Below are 23,044 nucleotides of genomic sequence, written 5' to 3'. Positions count from 1 at the left end.
TAGAAAAAACAGCACAAAAACACCCATAACTATGAGCCTCATTCGGAAATAGACACCTGCACCGCGAGGGGAAAAAGGCGCACGAAAGTGGCGGGCAGATGAAGACAAAACGCGGCATAATAATACTTTTACGTTTTGCAATCTACAAAGGTTTGCACTTTGAGAATCAATTGTGAGAACTGTGACCAATGTTCATGTGTGTGGGGAAAACAGTGTATAAAGTGCGTGGCCAGGGGCTAGTTATTCTGAGAACCCCTGCTGCAATAAAGGAGGGACCACTGTATATACTTTCTCTGATTATATTCAACCTGTTAGCATTTAATACTGTATTGATAGAGCCAACTGATTCTGCAGCAGAGCATCCCCTGTTGCTTCTCCTGGCTCCCCAGTCCCTGAGCTCCTGCTGCTGCACCCACAGGTATGTACAGCAAGCACTGATACCTTTTTAGTCGGTGGGATTGCCTTGTGATCACCTTTACTAAATATCTACAACCAATCTGATTATATCCTGTTTTTGTTTTTTTTCACTGTTGAAATTAAAATCTAGTAGCAGCCTTCTCATTTCTTTGTGTTTTGTGCTGTTTTACAGGCCCACAGAGGAGGACGGCTCCGAGGCAGATGAGGGACGGGTCCCAGGACGGTCCATCGGCGGTGGAGCTGGCCATCCTGGAGTCCCTGAAGAGGCCACACCAGTCTCCAATGGAGCATTTCCTCCTCAGCCTTGTTCCTGCTCTGGAGAGCAGCTGGTCCTTTTTATTCCTGTCTCTCTGTAAATACTTATATTTTATATATTTATGTTTAATGTTTTTCTGTTTGAGAATTTTAATATTATTTCAAATACATTTTTATAATGACTAATGTCTCAGTTCTACTACACAGCAAATGTTGGCACACGACTTGACACATGTAGAAGTTATTTCATATTATACTAATGACAAAATATACTAATACAGTGGGATGCAAAATTTTGGGCAACCTTGTTAATAGACATTATTTTCCTGTATAAATCGTTGGTTGTTACAATAAAAAATGTCAGTTAAATATCATACAGGAGACTCACACAGTGATATTTGAGAAGTGAAAAGAAGTTTACTGGATTTACAGAAAGTGTGCAATAATTGTTTAAACAAAATCAAGCAGGTGCATAAATTTGGGCACCACAAAAAAGAAATGCAATAAATATTTAGTGTATATCAAAGTGTGTGTCTCCTATATGATATATGGGGTGCCTTTGTCTGGACGTGCTTCCCATCCAGAGCTGCACAGCACAGAGGGAAGTTCCAGCGCTCCTGGAATCCCTCTGTGATGGACCGCCAGTCTCCAGGTGAAGGCACAGCCATGAAGTCGTCCACTAGAAAGTCCCAGATGGCCGTCGCTATTTTCGACGTCGCAAACATTTTCTTAAAACCCTACCTCTGTCTGGAACTTTATACCATATTTTCTCTCGTTTTGGTGGCTTTAATTTTACTTCAAATTGTAATTACAATGTTGAGAAACTCCCTGTAAAGCTTTCATCCTTCCATAAGCAGGTCCTCTTAGCGTGGACCCTCATTTATAAACACAACTTCTCACCTCACAAATACCTCATCTGGAACAACAGAGAGATTTTATAGAAAAATAAATCACTTTTCCTGGAAACTTGGCTCCAAAATGGGATCCTATTGGTGGCTCAGCTGGTTAGTAAAGAGGGACAACTACTTACTTACAACGACTTTATTGCACTATATAATTTTCCAATCAGTGTTCAGGAATTCTCAATGGTGCTTGGTGCCATACCCTCAGGGACTTTAATGTTATATAAAAACACTGACAGCTCGATCTCTACCTCAGTCACTCTCCCTGATCCAGCTGAGTCACCAATAGGAAAAATCTGCTTTTCACAGGAACTTGGTAACAGCAATAAGAGAATACGTAGTTTATTCCAAGAAGATATCGTCTCTCTCCCATATATAATATCTTATTGGAACCGATATGTTCCAGATATCAAGTGGAAGACAGTCTGGATGGTCCCCCATAAATATTTGATTGTAAATAAGGTGAAAGAAGTCTCTTTTAAAATTCGACATAAATGTTATCCAGCCAGTCACTACATGGCCAAATTTAAAAGGGACATAAATACTAATTGTACTTTCTGTGGGGATCATCCAGAAACGGTGACACATCTTTTTTGGTACTGTTCTTTTACACAGAGATTCTGGAAGGAATTTAGCAGCTTTGTTATTGTCCATATTTTAAGGGAGTTTTCTTTACGATGGGAAAATGTTTTATTCTGTTTCTTTAAGTTCCCCAAGAAGTATGAGAAATGTTTTTTTATGATAAATTTCTTAATACTTTTAGCTAAATTTTTGATCCATAAATGTAAGTTTACTAACAAAACACCATATTTCTGTCATTATTTTAAGGATGTGCACATGCACATACAATCAATATCAGACTGCACCAACAAAAAGGCTCAAAACAATATATGTATGTGAATTTTTGCGTGTATTCTTATAATTGTTACCTTTTTCTTTTACCCTTGGCTTTTATATTTATTTACGTATTTAAATATGATTTTTTTAAAGTAATGCTGCGAGATGGACAGTTAAATAAAGGTTTCATTGAATAAAAAAAAGATTTAAAGATGACTGGTGGCGGAAGCAGAGCACAGACTGTCTGTGAGAATCTATCGCCATCGTGTGGTGCAGAGATATATTGCCATTGAATTTAGACAACGAAAGCTTGGCTCACAGAGCAGCTGCAACAAAAAACATTAAATAGCAACATGATATATTATATTATATTATATTATATTATATTATATTATATTATATTATATTACAGTGCAAACAGTGCAGGCTTCAGCTCTGGGGAAGAAGCTGTTCCTCAGTTTGGGTGGATTCCGTCACTCACAGCGTTGTTAGCCCTCTTGTGCGTGCAGACTGCAACCCCCCCACTGTGCTTTGCCCTGATATCTGCAGTGTGAGGTTGGATCGCTCATTTTCATCCTCACACTGATGCCACTTATTTCGGTCTTTGTTTGACATAAAAGGGCATATTTGTCACTTTATTGCAACTATATTTGCACTCTTGAGCTCCTTCATTCACTGACTGATCATAAAGTTATTACTTGCGTTATGTATTCATCCTTTTGAACATAATTAATGAAGCCACATGTAATCACTAAAATTTGTATTTTGGGTACAATAAGAGAGTTTCAGATGTGACGCTGTTTTGTTTTGTTTAAATTTCACCAACTTGCTGATGCCCACGGTTGTGAGTGCGGCTTCTTACTGTACATGAGTGGATGGTTGTAAATCACATCACAGATGCCAAAAACCTCTCAAACCAAGCCCTCTTGCCGGTGATGCTGTGCGCAACCTCGTAACAACCACATCACTGATACTAACTCCTGAGCTGACCGTATGTTAACATGCGCCACAAATAAGGGTCATATTTGGATTTAAAACAGTCACCGAGAAGCTTCCACTGAATGCTGCTTTCCCCTGCATGACACTGAAATCATTAACACATACTAACCCTCCATACCCTGTAGGAAACTCACTTCCTTGGAATAACATTTCAACAGGGAAAGAGTTGAGAGCAAATGTCCTTCTCTTGAACCTTCTGTCAGTCAGACAAGTGTAGCTTGAGCTTTTGTTTGCACAGGACAGGATTAACAATGGCGACATAAACGTGCTAAGGAAGCATAGAAACTGCAGAAAGGGCGTATGGCTCCTGTGTCAGTGAATCCAAACTACCTCTATGTTTGAACAATCCAGTTACACAGCTCAAGAAAATATTACTCTGACAGAAGGAAAAGGCAGTATGTGTCTCAGTAGTACTAAAAAGCTATTATATCAAAACGTAAAGGGAAAACAGTTTGATGAGCTGTATAGTGAACTGAAACTGAAACAAAACGAAGCCTATCATTAGGAATACTGACTTTTTACAGCTTCAGTTCTTTTTTCACTCAGTAGGTGGCAGCAAACTACAAACAATGGTTGCATTTTACACTCATCCGTTTTCATTAGAGGCAGAAGCCAGAAGCACATCCAGGTTTAGGTCTGCTGCTTGGTGCTACACAGAAACAGGCTGAACAGACTGAAACTCACATGAATTTGGACGAATCGAAGTAAGAATGTCACTTCTGCTCAATTGAATTGATTATCATGACCCTCACTAAGAGCCACTTAATAAGTTAGGAGTAATGTGCCAAAGTAGTATAAATATTTGAACTTTTGGCAAATCCAGCAGGTTAATGAAGTGATTTCACATCATGTGTTCAAACGGCTTGTCAGTTTTTAATATATCCCATGTGTGCATACTTAAGCTTTAAAAAAAATACAGTCCAATGACCTGATAGATGTTTGCTGAACATTGTGGTTTACATCAGCACTTAAACTAAAACATAAAGAACCTGTTTTGTGCGGGCTGTTCGATACCATGAAGCAAGACCTCTGAACATCTCAGTTTTTACACACACACACACACACACACACACACACACACACACAACAGGAGTTATAAGGTTAATGGGCATCCAGTCAGTTAGCTAGTAAGTACTTTGGGTTTAATATTGACTCCAAATCTCCCGAACACTATGTCGATTTGAGAATGCAAGACCGAAACAGCGAGACCAAGACCGAGACCAAAGTCAGTCGAGACCAAGACCACGTAAAAGTGGTCTCGAGACCAAGACCAGTCTCGAGACATCCAACTCTAGATAATATCTCTTGGGTGGTATGGGAACTCCTTGGTGTTCCCCTGGACAAGCTGGAGGAGGCAGCTAGGGCAGGGGTGGGCATTCTCAGTCCACGAGGGCCGGTGTCCCTGCAGGTTTTAGATCTCACCTTGGGTCAACACACCTGAATCACATGATTAGTTCGTTACCAGGCCTCTGAAGAACTTCAGGACAGGTTGAGGAGCTAATTTAGCCGTTTAAATCAGCTGTGTTGGTTCGAGGACACATCTAAAACCTGCAGGGACACCGGCCCTCGAAGCCTGGAGTTGCCCACCCCTGAGCTAGGGAGAGGGAGGTCTGGGCTTTTCTGCTTAGGTTGCTACCCGGCCCCAGAGAATCTGAAGAAAATGGATGGATGTATAGATGTTCCAGGTGTGTCGCCATGTGGGGAAAAATGCTTCAACACATGGTTGGGTTGGTAGTGTACCGGGGGCTTCTATTTAGGACTACGCTTCCTCCTCACCATCACTCAGCAATCATGTTTTCCCAACTGCTCGGGAAAATCCGATGGAAGAGAACTGACGGGGCCTCCGGAGCTACAAACAAGCTACATTTATAACAAGTATAGTTATTAGTAAAGTAGGCCAAGGGGTAACTAAACATCTGAGCAGGAAAGAGTAGGAGAGACAGGTGAAGAGCTAATGCTAAGCTAGCGAATCCCTAAAGACACAGTGACTGAACACTGTAAATATAATTAGTGGGTGATTCAACAGAGTGTGCTTTGGATAAAGCGCAGGAAGATTACACTATGAAATAAGACGTTATCTATAAGTTTTTAATTAAATTGGCTACACAGATAAGCAATGCAAAAATACCACTGTAAGATAGAACAGGAAGTGATACTCCAGACTGAGACAACACCAAGAAGTATTTTGAAATGACCTTGAGCAAGATACTGAACTCTGAGTCGCTATTGATAAATTTGTGCAAATGTGTGTCTGGTACTTAAGTATAAGAAAGAGCATTTACATGAATGTTTGTGCGACTGGCTAATAAGAATTTTGAGTGCTCAATTAGAGCACAAAAACACTGTATAAGTGCCAGTCTACTTGCCGTTTTTCTGCACCACCTTTAGTTTCCAAACCTACTACTGCACCCATTTGTGCTTAAAGGTTGAGAGGTTTTCAAAATTCAAACAAAATGTAACTGTACTATGAAGCTGTCTCCTCCTCAAATAATAATTATATAAATAGAAAAAGTTGGGACAAGCACAAAAACCTGGAATCCTGTTAACAAACAAGCAGAAAAACCAACGTCACTGGGGTAAAACGTGTTTGAAGATCAAATATGTACACAAAACTGACATTGGGTGATGCAAAATGGAGGGAAGAGGAAGCAATTTCTGTTTGGTATTATTGTCTATAGATAATAATATGCTTCAGAATATCATAACCATGAGAGCATGCTTATTTAATTATCTGCTTTGTGTGCTGAAGACCTTAAATTCTTTCAACCTATCTGCTCAGCCCCCGGCTTACTTTTCTACCTCCACTAGTTTCACAGAACAATCATGGAGACTAGTAAACACCAACATAGATATAGTACATCAAACTGTTCATCAAACTCAGATGTTCATGTGGTGTCTTAAAGAAATGCAGCAGCGTTTAAAGATTTCTCTCTGTTTGTTGTTTGACAGGCTCAAATGTGCCCATACCTGTGCAAAGGAACAAGTTGTTCTAGAAAAAGTAAGTAAATAAGCTCGGATGTTTTCGAATTTTGTTTACTTCATTATAATAGAAAATCATGTTCCTATACATTTATTTTACCAATTAAAGCTTTGTCAGGATAACTTTAGTGGAAACATTTGGTTTAAAACAAAAAACAATGAAATGTCATATATTTTAATTGATCAGGGTCAGAAGCATGTAGCTGGGATGAGTGAAAGGCATATAAACCAGAACACCAGACGAACACATCTCCTCAATTTACAGCCTGTGTTTGTGATTTTTTTGTGCAGATACTACATATGTGTAACATCTTCTTTCTGTTTCCACAGACAACCAAGAGATGGGAGAGATTGATGCAGCTTGAATTTTATGCTTTTCAAATTTGCCTGAAATAGCTTTGTTTAAAATGAGAAATGAAAATGTATCATTGTCTATACTTTTCACCTGTCCGTTGACTTAATCCCAATCACGCTTGTGTAATTGCTAGTCAGCTGTATGAAATACTAAAAAATGAACAAAAATAAACATTCATTTTCATTTCTAGTAAGTTTGTTTCTTTATTCCACAAATCCTACAAGTCTACAGGTCAAAAATACACATTTAACAAGTAAAGATATGAACTCAGTCTTGTACTAGTATTTTCCTGACAAAAAGATATAAAACCAAAGGTTAATCTACTTAAGTAACAGTCAAACAGAGTGGAAATGGCTTTCAGTGAGAAAAACAATATTATTTTCCCAGTATTACTCTCCTCAAAGTAAGAGTAAGGCCAGTCAAAAGAGTAAGTGAAATGCACACCGCCTTCGCTCCATGTTGCTTTACTGTTGACTGAACTGCTAACTTGGGGTTTGCTCTCTCTGTTAGTACAAGAATTAATAATTGATCAACAAATTGATTTACTCTGACTTACAGAAACCTGGTTGCAGCAGGATGATTATATTAGTTTAAATAAATCAACCACCAATCATCAATCAAATGTGTTATGTACTGCTGTACTTTATTCACAATGAGTAAATAAGAATTTCATTAAAATGACTTTATTTTGGACTGTCACTTTAATTTTGTTTATACAGTACCAAATCCAAACAACAGTCGCCTCATGGTGCTTTATGTTTAAGATAAAGACCCTACAATAAACCCCAACAGTAAGATGAGCCCCTGTTAACAAGCACCTGGAGTCAGTGTGGAGGAAGAACTCCATTTTAACAGGAAGAAACCTCCAGCAGACCACGGCTTAGGGAGTGACAGCCGGTTTGAGGGGAGGACAAAGGGCAGAGAGGCAAATATTAACTTCATGTGGCCTACAGATTAGCTCGACAACAGTGCATAGAGGGCTTCATGGAATGGGTTTATATGGCCAAGCAGCTGCATCCAAGCCTTACAACATCAAGTGCAACACAAAACATCAGATGCAGTGTTGTAAAGCATCATTGTGAGGGGCGCTTTTTGTTAGGAGCTGGGCTCTGTCTTAGATCCAGTGAACTAGTGTTGGTGTGAGGGTCTTGGGGTTTGGGGTCTGGGATGCAGGGGGCCTGCAAGGAGTATGGAGCACCAGTGCCCGGAGTCGCCAGTTTCATGGTTTGGTCTCTCCATGCGCAGGGGGGGTCCACGCCTCCGCAGGGGGGTCCACGCCTCCTCGGATGCACTATCATGTGGAGCGAGCTGGCCCATGTTGGGAGGTACGATCTGCGCTTTAGGGAATCTCAGGAACCTCAAGGACCTTTGGGGGAAGCAAAATCCCACACCTAAGCAGCAGGCGTGGGGCATTTTGGGTAGGTTAGGGGCAGCTTGTCTTGTCCTTTCTTTGTGTGTGGATAACTGGCATGGGATGCAGCACATGGAAATCTGCAGCAGTGCAAGGCTGTTGTTACAGCCCTTCTAGGTAAACACAGTTCAAGTGCTGCAGTAGAGAAAACCTGACAAAATTGCACGGCAAAAAAAAAAAGAAATAAATAGAGAGCAACTTTCCCCTGGCTGCTACACACCTATCTTTCATTAAAAAATGTAAACCATTATGTGACTCACAATTCAAATCATGTAATTTTATTTATAGAAAATAACATTTTTATTTCTTTAAATAAAGAAAGTTTTAACAAAGCTAACACAATAGCTCGATGATAAGCATAAACTTGTTGCCGTCACATTACGCAGCACATTTTAGGAGAGCTGGTCTGGGAGTTTGCCTTCTGTCGGATGAACTCTGGATAACAAACCAGAAGAGGAAAACAGAGAAAAGAAAAAAAAGTAGACACATTCCAGTGAACAAACAGAAAAACAGTCTTACGGCATTATTGGTCTTTCTGTGGAGAAATATTGTTAACTAATATTGTATGACTGTTAAAACTGACAAATAGTCTGACCAGTGAAAGGAAGTGACCTCCCTGATTAGCTCACCTGCCAAATCTGTCCGGGAGATTTCCACCAACCCCTCATAGAGGCCTTTGGTAGGGTTTTCTCCAGCTACGAGCACTCCATGAAGCCAGATTAACAGCATCCGGTGACCATGATCTTTGAAGCTTTTCTTACCTTCAATTTAGATTTATATCAAGCATTATCCATCTGAACTTTTAGTTAAACACAGTCACTGTAGACAGTTCTTATACCATCAGAACATTTATAGAATCACAGTAACTAACTAGTTCATATAGTCCACTGGGTCTGTATTGTAACCACAGACCAGCGTTAAGCAAGCGAGGTACTTGGCCAGTAAGCAAAGCTGAATGACATCCTGATATCTTACATTTTAAGTGCTCCAACAAAATGAAACAATATTTTATTTTATATAATTTAATATTTTATTTAAAGTTCAACTTTAAATTAAAAAAAAGGTTCAACAGGTTAAAAGTCAAATAGAGTTTAAAAGCAAGGTGTCAAAGATCTGGCATTTGGAATTAAAGAAAAAAGCTGTGCCCAGAATGTAACTCTTGCAACAGTGTACAAAAGCTGAAAAACTTATTACAATCCATGTTGCAAACTGCTGTCATCTTGGAGAGACTGCTCTTGGTTGGAGGACCAATCTACCCAAAGAGAAAGATTAGCAATTATATCCAACTATGTCCAACAAGGACAAGTGTGGGTTTGGATGGACGGAGGTACAGTATCTACCATTCAGGAGGAGGGCAATCTGGTGGGCAGTTTAGCCAAGTTATTGGCCAGTAGTTGGATGGGACCGGCCCCTTCTTGGGATCCTTGGGGATCAGGACAGCCTTCGGTTAGACATTCCGGGTGGGTCTCAACCATTAGCACCTGGTTCATTTGTGCTGCAGGATGCTAATGGAGTTAGCTTGTTAGCTTCCCTATCCAGTAGGTGTTAAACATGGCAGGGAATGGTGCTGTCCAATCCCTCTGCTTGACATGTCTGCCACTGTGATGGTTACTGGATCCTTTCAGGGAGGTTGTTGCAGTCTGCTCTTAGATCCACTAGGCACTGAGCATTTCTGTTATGTGTTGCATCCTTCTTACATATACTCTTCAGTATTGCTCTGTCTCCAGCGTTGGCGGGGCTGTTCTCATTTTGTTCTGCTGCCATTCAGACTATACTTTGGGTAGTTCAGTGGAGAACATCTGGTTTATTCTCCTGGCTTTTATCTCTCTGGTTAACCAAGATTCAGGTATCAGGTATAGGCAGTTGTAGTTGTGCTTCAGGTCATCATTATAAGACAAGATATTGTATGATAATAGACGTTTTTCTACAAAAAAGTGATGTTGTAAAAAAACCAAAAGAAAAACAACACCATCTGCTCTCTGAAATATTAAGGATTAAGCATCCATTTACTCATGTCAGACTATCCATATATTCTAAATAGATCTGTAGTTCATTTGTTGTAGTAGAATTGTAGAAAGAATTCTTGATCTGGGTTAAAATTGACCTAGACCAGAGTTAATCACCTCAGGTACTCAGAATGCTGTAGAGTGAATCAGTCAGTGCCAAATTTGAGAATTTATTTTCAATAAAATCACTGGACCCATGAAACAGTGCTTCTATGGTTCTGGACATTACAGGCCTTATATTACAGTTTTTCAAACTTGTATGATTTCCTGTGTAAAGATTTATATATATATATATATGAAAAAACCCAACAAGTACAAAAAAGGTAATAAAAATAGCAATAAAACTGTCAATAATTTTTTTAGGAACTCAGCACTGCTCACCTGTCCACTGTTGTTCTATAGCTTGTATATGTGCTTCACTAAAGTCCCAATGCTGAGCGAGAATCTTCCACTCCCCATAACACAGATGCTTTGTGGCGAGGGTCCATAAGACAGAACGGAAGTGCTGTGTCTCTGGCTGATGGTCCTGTTTGAAGCTCAGAGGTCTTCTTACCTGCTCACATCCCCCGTGATCCTGAATTCAACAGGGAGAAAGTTTTGTGAGTCGTTCGAAGTTAAAAGGATGTTATCACGTTTTATGCATATGATGTACAAAGAAAACAAACTCTCAGTACCTCTTGCTTTTAAAACTAGCACAAAGAATTTACAAGATACTTAGCTGGTTTGTTAAATACCTTCTCCAGGAACAAAAGGCAGTACACAGCTGTTTTACACCTTAAGCTTCACACTCCCTTGCTACCTCCAAAAGTCATTTCCTTCTAAACCTAATACGTGGTTTTGTCATCTAGCAAGAACTGCAATCAAGCATTTGCAATAACTAATAAAAAAAGCACTTGTGACAATTGTGTTGGTGACAGCTTTTGTTATAATATCAATAATATTCATATGAATATGGGATACTGTTACATGTTTGCATAGACTTTTGTGGAATATGGAGACACTCCTGGCATTATATGAGCAAAGTGAGACTCATTTTTTAGGGTTGGTGGAGATGAGTGTGAAGATCCAAACAATCCCTGTCAGTGATGGAGAAGCTTTGATGAAAATATTTGGTAAAAAGTTCACCAGCATGAAGGAAATGAAGTTTCAAACTTTCCTTAGGAGGAGCCCAGCACGCCTGCTTAAAGAAAAGTGAGTGTGGCGATGTGGATGCTTGCAGCGACTGCTGTATAGAGGCCATCCTGCTACACATGAAACACATCAGAGTCATAACTGTTATTTTAGTCACGTGTTTGTTTATTATCCTTATTGTTTTATCTGGGACTGTTTGCAGACATCTCAGAGAGAGGAGACACCAGCATCTGAACAGAGACTCAAACCAGCAACCTGCAGCTCCCTGCTTGGCTGCTCCAGTTTTCTCCTCACTCATGTTGCCCACCAGTGATTTCTAGCTGCCCACCCACACAGCAGGCTAGAATATGTGCTGAGCCTCAGCACCCAATACTTGGACATGTTTTCTTTATTAAATAATGAACCAGACCCCAAAAGTAAACAGCTGTTATTGCTAGGCAACGGGAGCAGCCTTTGGCGATGCAGCACCTGACATTCCTGACCATGTGGGCGGAGCATGCATGAAATGGAATGTTCAGTAGAACTGTGCAACACAAGCACTTAGTTCCAGCATGTTTCATTGTATCCAGACACAGCTAGAGACACATCTACAGCAGCATCTCTGTGCAGGACAAACGACAGTTGACGAAGAAACATCGAAAACTTCTGCCTTCAAAGATGAGGCAGAAAATGAGATTGAAAATTTGAAGAAAGAATTGTTGGAAGCTCAAAAAGTGTTGGAGGAAGAGAAAATGAAAATACAGGAAGCAAAGAAAGAAATGGAAGATACAAAGAGTCACAATGAAAACATGAAGAAGGAACTGATGAAAGTGCAAGAAGAACTTGCAGAAGAGAAAATTGAGGTGAAGGTATTCAAGAAAGAAATGACGGTGACCAAGAAAGACTGCAAAGACGCACTGAAAGAAATGCGAAAGCACAAAAAGGAAGCTAAAGAGCTCCTCAAACACAAAGGGAAACTGGCCAAACAGCAGCTGAAAGAAAAATTTAAAGATGCCGAGGAGCAGCTCAACAAGACCTTAAACGAACTGAAGGCAAAAGAAAAAGAAAAGCAAGCTGAGGACAGGAGGGGATTCTGGAGCAGACTGCTGAGAAAGAACTGACTCAGCAGCATCAATAGTTTCTTCCTCCTAATGTTAAAATCTCCACCTTTCTTTCACCCCATCCTTCTTCTTGGGACGTTTGCTTGTTTTTTAAAAACTGAAATGCACAAATAAAATTGCCATAACTTGACCTCATGTTGCCTGCTTCTTTTCTTGTGTGTCTGTGGATGTAAAACAGTAACACACTTTCTGCTCTGTGTCTTTAATTGTAAATAAATGCAATATGTTTTCATTTTAAAATGCAGTGCAAAAAACTTCTGCTCTGAATCTTTTTTTTAGCAAAAAGCTTTTTGTTGGCTGTTGTGGAAGTTTTCCATTTAAATAAAGCCTGCAGACGAGCGGTGAGCGGTAGCTAACATTCTTTAATCAAACACACAAAGAACAGACAACCAAGCTTGATGAAGTCCCTGCATGACCGCGGGACAGACGGTCAGCAGAGTCTGAGCCCAGCATGGCTCTCAGTTAAATATCTCCAGGAACAAAAGGCAGTACACAGCTGTTTCACACCTTAAGGTTCACACTCCCTTGCTGCCTCCCAGAGTCCTCAAAGACACAAAAGACTCTTCCTGTGGAGTTTTCTGCTTCCCCCAACTTCCTTACTACACCCCCACCATTTGTCTTACTGTATGAGTGTGAGACATGTTAAAATCCAGTGGCACCAAGGTATCATACAATAAAATAATGTGATTAATACATAAGTAAAAGAAATTCCTTTACATGCCCCTTCCTGATTTCTTATGTTTTAACATGTTTGTTACACTTACATGTTTCCAATTTCAAATGTTAACACAGATGTTCAGAGTAAATACAGATTGTAGTTTTTCAAATGATGATTTCATTTAGTTTGGGGAAACAGCTCCAACTTTACCTCATGTAGAAAAAGTCATTTCCTTCTAAACCTAATACGTGGTTTTGTCATCTAGCAAGAACTGCAATCAAGCATTTGCAATAACTAATAAAAAAAGCACTTGTGACAATTGTGTTGGTGACAGCTTTTGTTATAATATCAATAATATTCATATGAATATGGGATACTGTTACATGTTTGCATAGACTTTTGTGGAATATGGAGACACTCCTGGCATTATATGAGCAAAGTGAGACTCATTTTTTAGGGTTGGTGGAGATGAGTGTGAAGATCCAAACAATCCCTGTCAGTGATGGAGAAGCTTTGATGAAAATATTTGGTAAAAAGTTCACCAGCATGAAGGAAATGAAGTTTCAAACTTTGCTTAGGAGGAGCCCAGCACGCCTGCTTAAAGAAAAGTGAGTGTGGCGATGTGGATGCTTGCAGCGACTGCTGTATAGAGGCCATCCTGCTACACATGAAACACATCAGAGTCATAACTGTTATTTTAGTCACGTGTTTGTTTATTATCCTTATTGTTTTATCTGGGACTGTTTGCAGACATCTCAGAGAGAGGAGACACCAGCATCTGAACAGAGACTCAAACCAGCAACCTGCAGCTCCCTGCTTGGCTGCTCCAGTTTTCTCCTCACTCATGTTGCCCACCAGTGATTTCTAGCTGCCCACCCACACAGCAGGCTAGAATATGTGCTGAGCCTCAGCACCCAATACTTGGACATGTTTTCTTTATTAAATAATGAACCAGACCCCAAAAGTAAACAGCTGTTATTGCTAGGCAACGGGAGCAGCCTTTGGCGATGCAGCACCTGACATTCCTGACCATGTGGGCGGAGCATGCATGAAATGGAATGTTCAGTAGAACTGTGCAACACAAGCACTTAGTTCCAGCATGTTTCATTGTATCCAGACACAGCTAGAGACACATCTACAGCAGCATCTCTGTGCAGGACAAACGACAGTTGACGAAGAAACATCGAAAACTTCACTTCACTCCTCTACAAAACGTTGGCTCCTTTGTTTAAAAGGCCAAAATGAATCAGGGGAGAACGAGAAGAGGATCGGCGAGTGCTTCACCTCACAATTCAGTACAGCTGATTAACCTGCAAGAAGAACTTCAAATGATACAGGCTGAAAATATCAAATTAAAAGAAGAGGCAGAAAAATCAAGAGGAGAAGCTAAAGATTCAAAGTTTGAAACTGATGTAGTATTGCAGGAATTACTGCATGTGGGTCTCAAACTTAAAGGAGAGAAAATGGGAAAACAACAGGCAGAAAAGGAGAATGAAAAGATGAAGAAAGAACTGTTGGAAGCTCAAAAAGCATTGGAGGAAGAGAAAAGCACAGCACAAGAAGCCAACAATAAATATCAAACTGCAAAGAAGGAGGCAGGAAATGTGATGCAGGAATTACAGGAGGTGCAGGAAGCTTTTGAAGAGGGAAAAAAGAAAATGCAGTTGGCAACTCAAGAAGCTGCAAATGTAACAGCTGAAGCTGAAACACTAAGAAAGGAATTACTGCATGTAAAGCAACAACTTGAAGAGGAGAAAAGACGTAAAGATGAGGCAGAAAATGAGATTGAAAATTTGAAGAAAGAATTGTTGGAAGCTCAAAAAGTGTTGGAGGAAGAGAAAATTAAAATACAGGAAGCAAAGAAAGAAATGGAAGATACAAAGAGTCACACTGAAAACATGAAGAAGGAACTGATGAAAGTGCAAGAAGAACTTGCAGAAGAGAAAATTGAGGTGAAGGTATTCAAGAAAGAAATGACGGTGACCAAGAAAGACTGCAAAGACGCACTGAAAGAAATGCGAAAGCACAAAAAGGAAGCTAAAGAGCTCCTCAAACACAAAGGGAAACTGGCCAAACAGCAGCTGAAAGAAAAATTTAAAGATGCCGAGGAGCAGCTCAACAAGACCTTAAACGAACTGAAGGCAAAAGAAAAAGAAAAGCAAGCTGAGGACAGGAGGGGATTCTGGAGCAGACTGCTGAGAAAGAACTGACCCAGCAGCATCAATAGTTTCTTCCTCCTAATGTTAAAATCTCCACCTTTCTTTCACCCCATCCTTCTTCTTGGGACGTTTGCTTGTTTTTTAAAAACTGAAATGCACAAATAAAATTGCCATAACTTGACCTCATGTTGCCTGCTTCTTTTCTTGTGTGTCTGTGGATGTAAAACAGTAACACACTTTCTGCTCTGTGTCTTTAATTGTAAATAAATGCAATATGTTTTCATTTTAAAATGCAGTGCAAAAAACTTCTGCTCTGAATCTTTTTTTTAGCAAAAAGCTTTTTGTTGGCTGTTGTGGAAGTTTTCCATTTAAATAAAGCCTGCAGACGAGCGGTGAGCGGTAGCTAACATTCTTTAATCAAACACACAAAGAACAGACAACCAAGCTTGATGAAGTCCCTGCATGACCGCGGGACAGACGGTCAGCAGAGTCTGAGCCCAGCATGGCTCTCAGTTAAATATCTCCAGGAACAAAAGGCAGTACACAGCTGTTTCACACCTTAAGGTTCACACTCCCTTGCTGCCTCCCAGAGTCCTCAAAGAGACAAAAGACTCTTCCTGTGGAGTCGTCTGCTTCCCCCAACTTCCTTACTACACCCCCACCATTTGTCTTACTGTATGAGTGTGAGACATGTTAAAATCCAGTGGCACCAAGGCATCATACAATAAAATAATCTGATTAATACATAAGTAAAAGAAATTCCTTTACATGCCCCTTCCTGATTTCTTATGTTTTAAGCATCTTGGAGACCTAGTCATAGTGTATGCTCTGAGTTGTTCTCGTTCTTTATAACTATGCCTGTATGCCAGGATTTTTTTTTTATTACAAAATCCAAAACAATTAATATGTATATAATGTGAAAAACTCAACAGGACATGGGTGCTGATACGCTGGAAAAGAGTGAAAATGTATTTATCGAATATGAGCACAGATTTCATATAAGGAGAGTGTATTTAGTATTAATATAGCGTTAGCAACACTTACCTTCTCCCATTTAGAAAAACGGTCAGCTTTAATTATCATGTCCACCAGGACGACATGGTTTCCTCTTGCTGCCACTTCCAGACATGTTTTTCCCTGCTGTGTACATTAGATGGCCAGAAAAGCATTGCTTTGTTAGAAGACACAGCTATGAGTGTCATAGATCTGAATCTATACTAAAACAGTTATCATGATGCTGTGCTACAAGATTAACTTTGTCCGGACAAAGAAAAAGTGAACTACGCATCAAGGTTTCAAATGGTGTGAAAAAAGATAAATATTCTACTTAAGACTAGCGTAACAAAGATCTTAATTAATATGATATAGAAGGATCAATGCACCAACTGAAAACTGTTTTTATTTGTTAGTGTACAATGTGAAATACACAGCTCAAAAAAGTAAAGGAACACTTGATCATCAACCACAAGTTAAACTTTACGGATATCAAGCTGTCGTCTTCGGAAGTGTAAGTGAAGCAATTAATTTCACCTTTTTTTGGTGCAAATCAAACAGGTGTACTGAAGACGTTCCAAGACAAACCTTACTGTGTTATAGCACCACTAGAGGGGGTTGCCCTACTTTACTAAGGAGGTGGCAGATGACATCAACAGGATGTACAGCGTTGGTAGGGAGGCATTACAGTATTCACATGCAGGTAAAGGGGGTGTGAGTGTGTATATGGGTGTGTGTGGTCATACAGGAATGCAAGTAAATACGTTATCCTCCGACACACCTCTCATCTGTGCAGAACTGCGCTGAACACGTTCCCAACCGGAAGTACAGATACCGAGGTGCATCATGGGTAACGTAGTATAAACAGTTACAATGAACAAGCGGACTTTTAACAACTGTAGTAGTTGGGGGAGTCTCGTAGTGGGTGTGTGAGTATAGTGTGGCAGCCATTACATGCTTGTGTGTCTGTTCTGAGAGAAACCATACCTTTGTAACGGGCTGGCGCCGGTGACTACCCATCTCCGCACATGTACGTACGGACAGAGTAGAGCCGTGGAGACTTGGCTTGTATGGTCTTATGTTGCTAACATCAAATAAATGTGTTGTTCGATTTAACTGACTGACTTTGAGTTATCCAGCTAACCTCCACACCACATGCTCGCTGGACCTGCTAGCTGTTCTTCCTCGCCAAACTGCTCTTACAGTTCCAAGACAATCTCCATAAAGTAAATGATTCTGCAGGTGATGGGACAGACCATTATTCTCTCCTAGAATTGCTTTTTGATATCCTCGTCAGTACTGGTTTGATGAGAGAGTACCTGCAGCACATCCAGGTTACACTGTGGCCATGTCCACACTGAGACGCCGTTTTCGGTGAAGGAAAACGCAGCGTTTTGAAAACGCTATCCAAAGCCGTTTTCGTGTTGCAGTGTGGACAGCGAATCCCGAGCCTTTTCAAAAACGATGACACATTTTAGTGATGTGATGCAGTCATGTGACCAATCAAACTAAGATAGCGGAGGGCATTATACAGCGTTTGTTTTGTTTGCTCTCAGTTTTGACAGCGCTATTAAAGATTAATATCAGTCTGTACGTGCTCCAGAGCTTTTCTTCAAATTCTTTAACTCTCACTCGCTTTTGCAACTTTGTACTTTTGTGTTACTCGCAGCAACAACTCCAGCTCATTGTTAGTCCATTTAAAAAACTCGGTGCTTTTCCTCAACATTTGCCGCGACGTTTCAAAGAGCCGGAAAAGTAAATAAATGGCAGACGGAAATGAGGCAGGCCGAATCTTCTTGCGTTTCACGCATGCGCAGGACTGGAACGGAAGCGTTTTCGGCTGTTTCAATGTGGACGCACAACTCTGTGAAAACGACTGAAAACGATAGTGTGGACGCGGAACGTTTTCAGACAAAAACGCCATTTTCAAATTTTAGTGTGGACGTAGCCTGTGTTTCCCAGCACAGTCTGAAGAGTGAGGAGCAGATAGTAGGAGACAGGCCAGAGCTGAAAGTTCATCGCAGTGTGAATGCTAGATAGAATTGTGTGTATGCAGGTTTGAATTGGTAAATTATGTTGTGTAAAGCTCCTTTATCATTAACCATGCTAGCCAACAGTACCCTGTACTGCTGGGATGAAATCCTCAGAGCTTGTCTTAATGCACTCGGTCCTGGGTTTGTGTTGCAGGGCAATACCCAGTGACCTGGCAATTATATAATGATGAAGACACTGATGTCACTGCCTGGCCCTCATGTTTCACACACCTGAATCCCTCATCCAAATCTGGGAGGAGATCCCCCCACCACCATCCACCATCTCATCCAGCCTTCAAAAGGCTGATGATTATGGTTTTCACTGACCTTTGTGACCCCTGACCCCTTCTTGTTTTCAATGAATTTCAAAACGTACGTCAAAGTAACATGAATATTTTTTAAGGTCTGATGTGTGACTTTAGTACTCCATTTATTGTTTTGAGCAGTGTACATAATATTCTGTGTGAAGCTGTGTGTGGTACCTTATCAGTTAGACTGAGACTAACTCTAGAAATCAGCATCATCTCAGCCAGGTCATGCCAGCCATGTTCTGAGGCAATGTGTAGTGCGGTCTGCTGCCTCTGTCGCCCACATGACAGACAACCATTAAGTAAAATTACTGTATTATAGGACATTTTATTATGCATTGTGTTCATGTGGCTGTGGAACTTTGTACTTACAATGTCAGTGGCATTCAGGTTGCTGCCAGCATCGATAAGCAATCGTACAACTTTTGTGTGATTGTTGAAAACAGCCAGGTGGAGTGGTGTGCAGTGTTGCTGTTTCAAAGAGAAACAGGTATTAAAAAGCTGCTCTCTATGATATTAACTTTTAAAACGTTTACAAGTGTTTACTGCCTAATTTTAGATTTCTTCTTCATTTTATGCACCAAAATGCTAACATGCTAACATACCACTGTGTAAGAATACCCATATGGAAAAGATATATATAAATCTTATAAAGCTTTGTGTTATGTGAAACTTGTGTGAAAAGCATACAAGAGTGAAAACAGATATAAGATCCTTTGATAAATTATATAAATGAAACTTGTTTTGGATACTTACTAAAACAATATATGAAAGTAATGAGAAAGTGGCCACTTTCATGAGTAAATCATATAAGCCTTATATGAAGTAAGCCAAATCTTATGCAAGTCTTTTATAAATTTCTTCTATTTCTTTTGCATATGGGTACTTTAAAAGAATTATCATAATTATTTTTTTCCAGAGATAGCTAACAGTGCTTACATTGTTTATAGCATCTACATTGATTCCTGCCTTCAGCAGCAAGCTGGCCTCTCTGTCATGACCATGCTGTGCCACATAATGGAGAGCATTCATTTTTCTCTACAGACAGAAGATAAATATTAATTCATGAAAATAACACTGCCAACCCACTCTTGAATTGCATATTTAAGTAAACAAGCATACATTAGTTTGTGCATTGACATTACAGCCAGAATCCAGCAGAAGTCTAACGCATTCATAGTGACCTCCGTCAGCTGCCGTGTGCAATGGTGTGAGATCATCCTACAACAACACAATACAACAGGTACAATCAAGGTCAAAGGTTTTTACAGTTTAAAGCTTATTATTCACAAGCATGAAGAAATGTGTTTTTTCAGGTTCAAAATGCTTGAGTGATCCCAAGAGTTTGGTGAGTAGGAATCATTTTTGCTTAGAAGGGTCTTGCAAGGCCAACAGGTCCTGGGTCAAAGGGCCAGGCTACTTGAAACTAGAGAAATCGCTGTGATTAGGAGTCAGCTACCTCACCCAGTTTACTGAGGAAACCACATAAACTAACATTACTAATAGTTTTTCCCCATGCTGTGAAAGTTCTTTTATTTTTTGGCAAATTCAAATCTGGTCTTCCTGTTCTTGAGCGTAACCAGTGGTGTACACCTTGTTGTAAACTGTCTGAGCTGGCTAGTATATTCCTTCTGGTTGAAAATGTCCCAAATGTTATTTTGGCTCCTCATAAAACTTTTTAATCTCTCTCTGATATGTTTATTTAGTTTTTCATTTAATGATGGCTTCTGTTGCTTCATCAACATCTCCTTAAAACTCATATTAAGTGTTCCAGTAAACAGCTACCCAATGCCAAGTGTAAATGGTTGTCTGCCTCTCTGTGTTAGCACTGTAACAGATTGGCAGACTGTTCAAGGTATACCCTGCATCTCTCCCCATGGAGGTGAGATAGGCTCCAGCCCATCAATGACCCTGAATGGGTGAGTGGATGGCTAAAAAGAAAACAAGAAAAATGCTTCAGTGGCAGGACCCACTGATTGATAGGATTCACCCTTCTTTAAGGTTCTGGACATCATAAGGCTGCTCTGGTCTGCAACACAACACACAGTTAGGTACACAAGTGTTTTGGCAATTACAATTCCTGTAATTTGTTCAATCTTAGCCTTCGCTTGTGTCAGCATCTCTTTGGACCTCATACAAAGGGTTTCACTGGACATCTACTAAATGTAAGTTCAACACTTATCTCTATATCTCTGCTTAATTACTGATAGAATAATTATGGGAAAAGTCTTAAATGGCCACAAAACTGCTTGGCAGCCATGTATCCAAATGCTTTTGAGCCTCAAAGGTTTAAAAGAGTATAAAAATTTCTATAATTCCTAAACAATTAATGCAACACTTCTGTTAAACCCTTTATAACAACCCTGTTTCCTGCACCCTGTCCAGAGGTGCTGGATCTGGGGGGCATCCGTTCATCTGGGTCTATGGCTTGCAAAGCCTTGCTCCCTGTGGGACGCTGTTCTTGATGGTGGGATTGGTTTGGGATGGCAGAATGGGTGGCTTCAGGGGTGGGCACACGGTTGTCATAGAGATGTATGGGCTCTTTACGCTTTACTAGTCCCTAAGGACCCCAAAGCGCTTTACATATCCTGTCACACACACATTCACACACTGGTAATGGCAGCTACGGTGTAGCCACAGCCACCCTGGGGCGCACTGACAGAGGCGAGGCTGCCGGACACTGGCGCCACCGGGCCCTCTGACCATCACCAGTAGGCAACGGGTGAAGTGTCTTGCCCAAGGACACAACGACCGAGACTGTCCAAGCCGGGGCTCGAACCGGCAACCTTCTGATTACAAGGCGAACTCCCAACTCTTGAGCCACGATCGCCCCAATTGTTCTGATACTCCTGATACATACGGGATCACTAAGGGTTTTTGCTTAGACGGCAGTTTCACCTTCTTTCCTGGATCGGCTGGAGCTTTTTTAGGTGCCTTGGATGAGTGACAAAACATTTCTTCCACTGAAAACACTACATCCAGATGAACAGAATCAACTTTTTGAAATTTCCTTACCTGGATGCTGGCCTTCCTCATGAGTTTATCCAACCTCTTCCTCTCAGCTGCAGATAAACTGCTGCTCCAACAAACCACACTGTAAAAAATGACAGATGCCACCACAGAGTCATAGAAGGTCTTTAAAAGCGCTCCCTGGACTCCAAATGACCTCAGCCGCCTCAGCAGGCAGCGTCTGCTCTGACCCTTCCTGTAAAGAGCATCAGTGTTGTGACTCCAGTCCAGTTTATTACTCAGGTGAACACCCAGGTACCTATAAGAGTCCACTATCTCAATGTCCACTCCCTGGATGTTCACATACTGTGGACGTCCTGTGAGGTAGTCCAGTATCCACTGGGACATGTGGTGGTCCACTCCCAATAGCTCCAGCCTGTCTCTCAGAAGTCGTGGCTGGATGGTGTTGAAAGCACTGGAGAAATCAAAGAACATGATCCTCACAGAGCTTCCAGGCTTCTCCAGGTGAGTCAGAGCTCGGTGCAGGAGGTAGATGATGGCGTCCTCCACCCCGATGCCAGGCTGGTAAGCAAACTGCAGCGGATCCAATGAAGACCTCACCAGGGAGCGCAGATGGTTTAGAACCAACCTCTCGAGGGTCTTCATCAGATGCGATGTCAGGGCTACCGGCCTGTAGCTGCTGAGGTCCTTGGGACGGGAGGTCTTTGGTAGCGGTACCACAGGAGGTCTTCCACAGCTGTGGTACTTTCCCCAGTGACAGGCTCAGGTTGAACAGATATCCTAGGATGCCACACAGTTCATCTGCACAGCATCTCAGGAGCCTGGAGCTGACGCCATCTGGACCTGCAGCCTTCTGCACCTTGATCTTGCGAAGCTCATTCCTCACTTGAAGTGCTGAGATAGAAAGAGTGGATTTTGGGGGAGGGGTGTGTATGTTGGAGTCCACAGAAGCCTGGGGTGGGTGTGATGGCTGGGAGCTGAGAGGTGTGAAGTCCTGAGATGAAGGACAGGCGGTCCCTGAAGATGAAGGAGATTGCAGCAGGGGGGACGATGCTGTGGTGGGCGTTTGATCAAACCTATTAAAATATTTATTTAGGTCATTCACCCACCCCAAGTCTCCTGCAGCCTGGGAGGTTGGTTTTTGTCCTGAGATTGTCTTCAGGCTGTTCCAATTTCATCTTCAGAAAATGAACAGCATGCTCTGGTTAGTCACTAGGAGAGTTTTGAAGCAGTTGGCTAAATGTTAGCAGAGTATAAGGCTGTAAACTTAAGAATTCACCCTATAACTTCTATCAGCAACCACATCTTCAGTGAACACTGACCCCGTGCCACTAACAGCCGCACATACATGCCTGTGCCATAACACTCCTCCACCATGTTTGACAGATTTAAATACATTGATGGTAACTATAATATTTGGACTGTGACATAATATAAAGACAGCAACAGCCTTTTTGTCTAATTTCATAATATGTTGAAACAGACGTGTTTAAGTAACAACTGTCATTTTCAGTTGAGTAATGAGTACTGG

At 41.0% G+C, this 23,044-nt stretch overlaps 2 protein-coding genes across 3 annotated transcripts; one reads left to right on the top strand and one right to left on the bottom strand.

Moving 5' to 3' along the window:
* Positions 1 to 6,921: 6,921 nt before the first annotated feature.
* LOC146583833 (ankyrin repeat and death domain-containing protein 1A-like) lies at positions 6,922 to 20,449 on the bottom strand. 2 transcript variants are annotated; one of them, XM_085278208.1, is made up of 8 exons: positions 19,666 to 20,449; positions 19,483 to 19,581; positions 18,916 to 19,014; positions 18,718 to 18,816; positions 16,254 to 16,349; positions 10,543 to 10,735; positions 8,785 to 8,916; positions 6,922 to 8,135 (listed from the first exon to the last, which is right to left on the bottom strand). In XM_085278208.1, the coding sequence occupies exons 2-8, from the start codon at positions 19,573 to 19,575 to the stop codon at positions 7,873 to 7,875; spliced, it is 975 nt and encodes a 324-aa protein (XP_085134334.1). In that variant the 5' UTR covers positions 19,576 to 19,581; positions 19,666 to 20,449; the 3' UTR covers positions 6,922 to 7,872. The 2 variants fall into 2 exon arrangements, with proteins under 2 accessions (XP_085134334.1, XP_085134342.1); XM_085278216.1 differs by having other exon boundaries at positions 7,994 to 8,590; positions 19,666 to 20,439.
* Positions 11,758 to 15,299, top strand: LOC146583834 (uncharacterized). Its single transcript, XM_085279480.1, has 2 exons — positions 11,758 to 12,389; positions 14,286 to 15,299. The coding sequence occupies exons 1-2, from the start codon at positions 11,844 to 11,846 to the stop codon at positions 15,258 to 15,260; spliced, it is 1,521 nt and encodes a 506-aa protein (XP_085135606.1). The 5' UTR covers positions 11,758 to 11,843; the 3' UTR covers positions 15,261 to 15,299.
* Positions 20,450 to 23,044: the final 2,595 nt, after the last annotated feature.

Source organism: Mchenga conophoros, linkage group LG1 (assembly GCF_057382185.1).
Source record: "Mchenga conophoros isolate Kocher_MC1m ecotype Shallow Benthic linkage group LG1, M_conophoros_male_GT1.1, whole genome shotgun sequence".
In the NCBI taxonomy this organism is placed as follows: domain Eukaryota; kingdom Metazoa; phylum Chordata; class Actinopteri; order Cichliformes; family Cichlidae; genus Mchenga; species Mchenga conophoros.
This window is presented reverse-complemented; position numbering and strand designations above follow the sequence as displayed.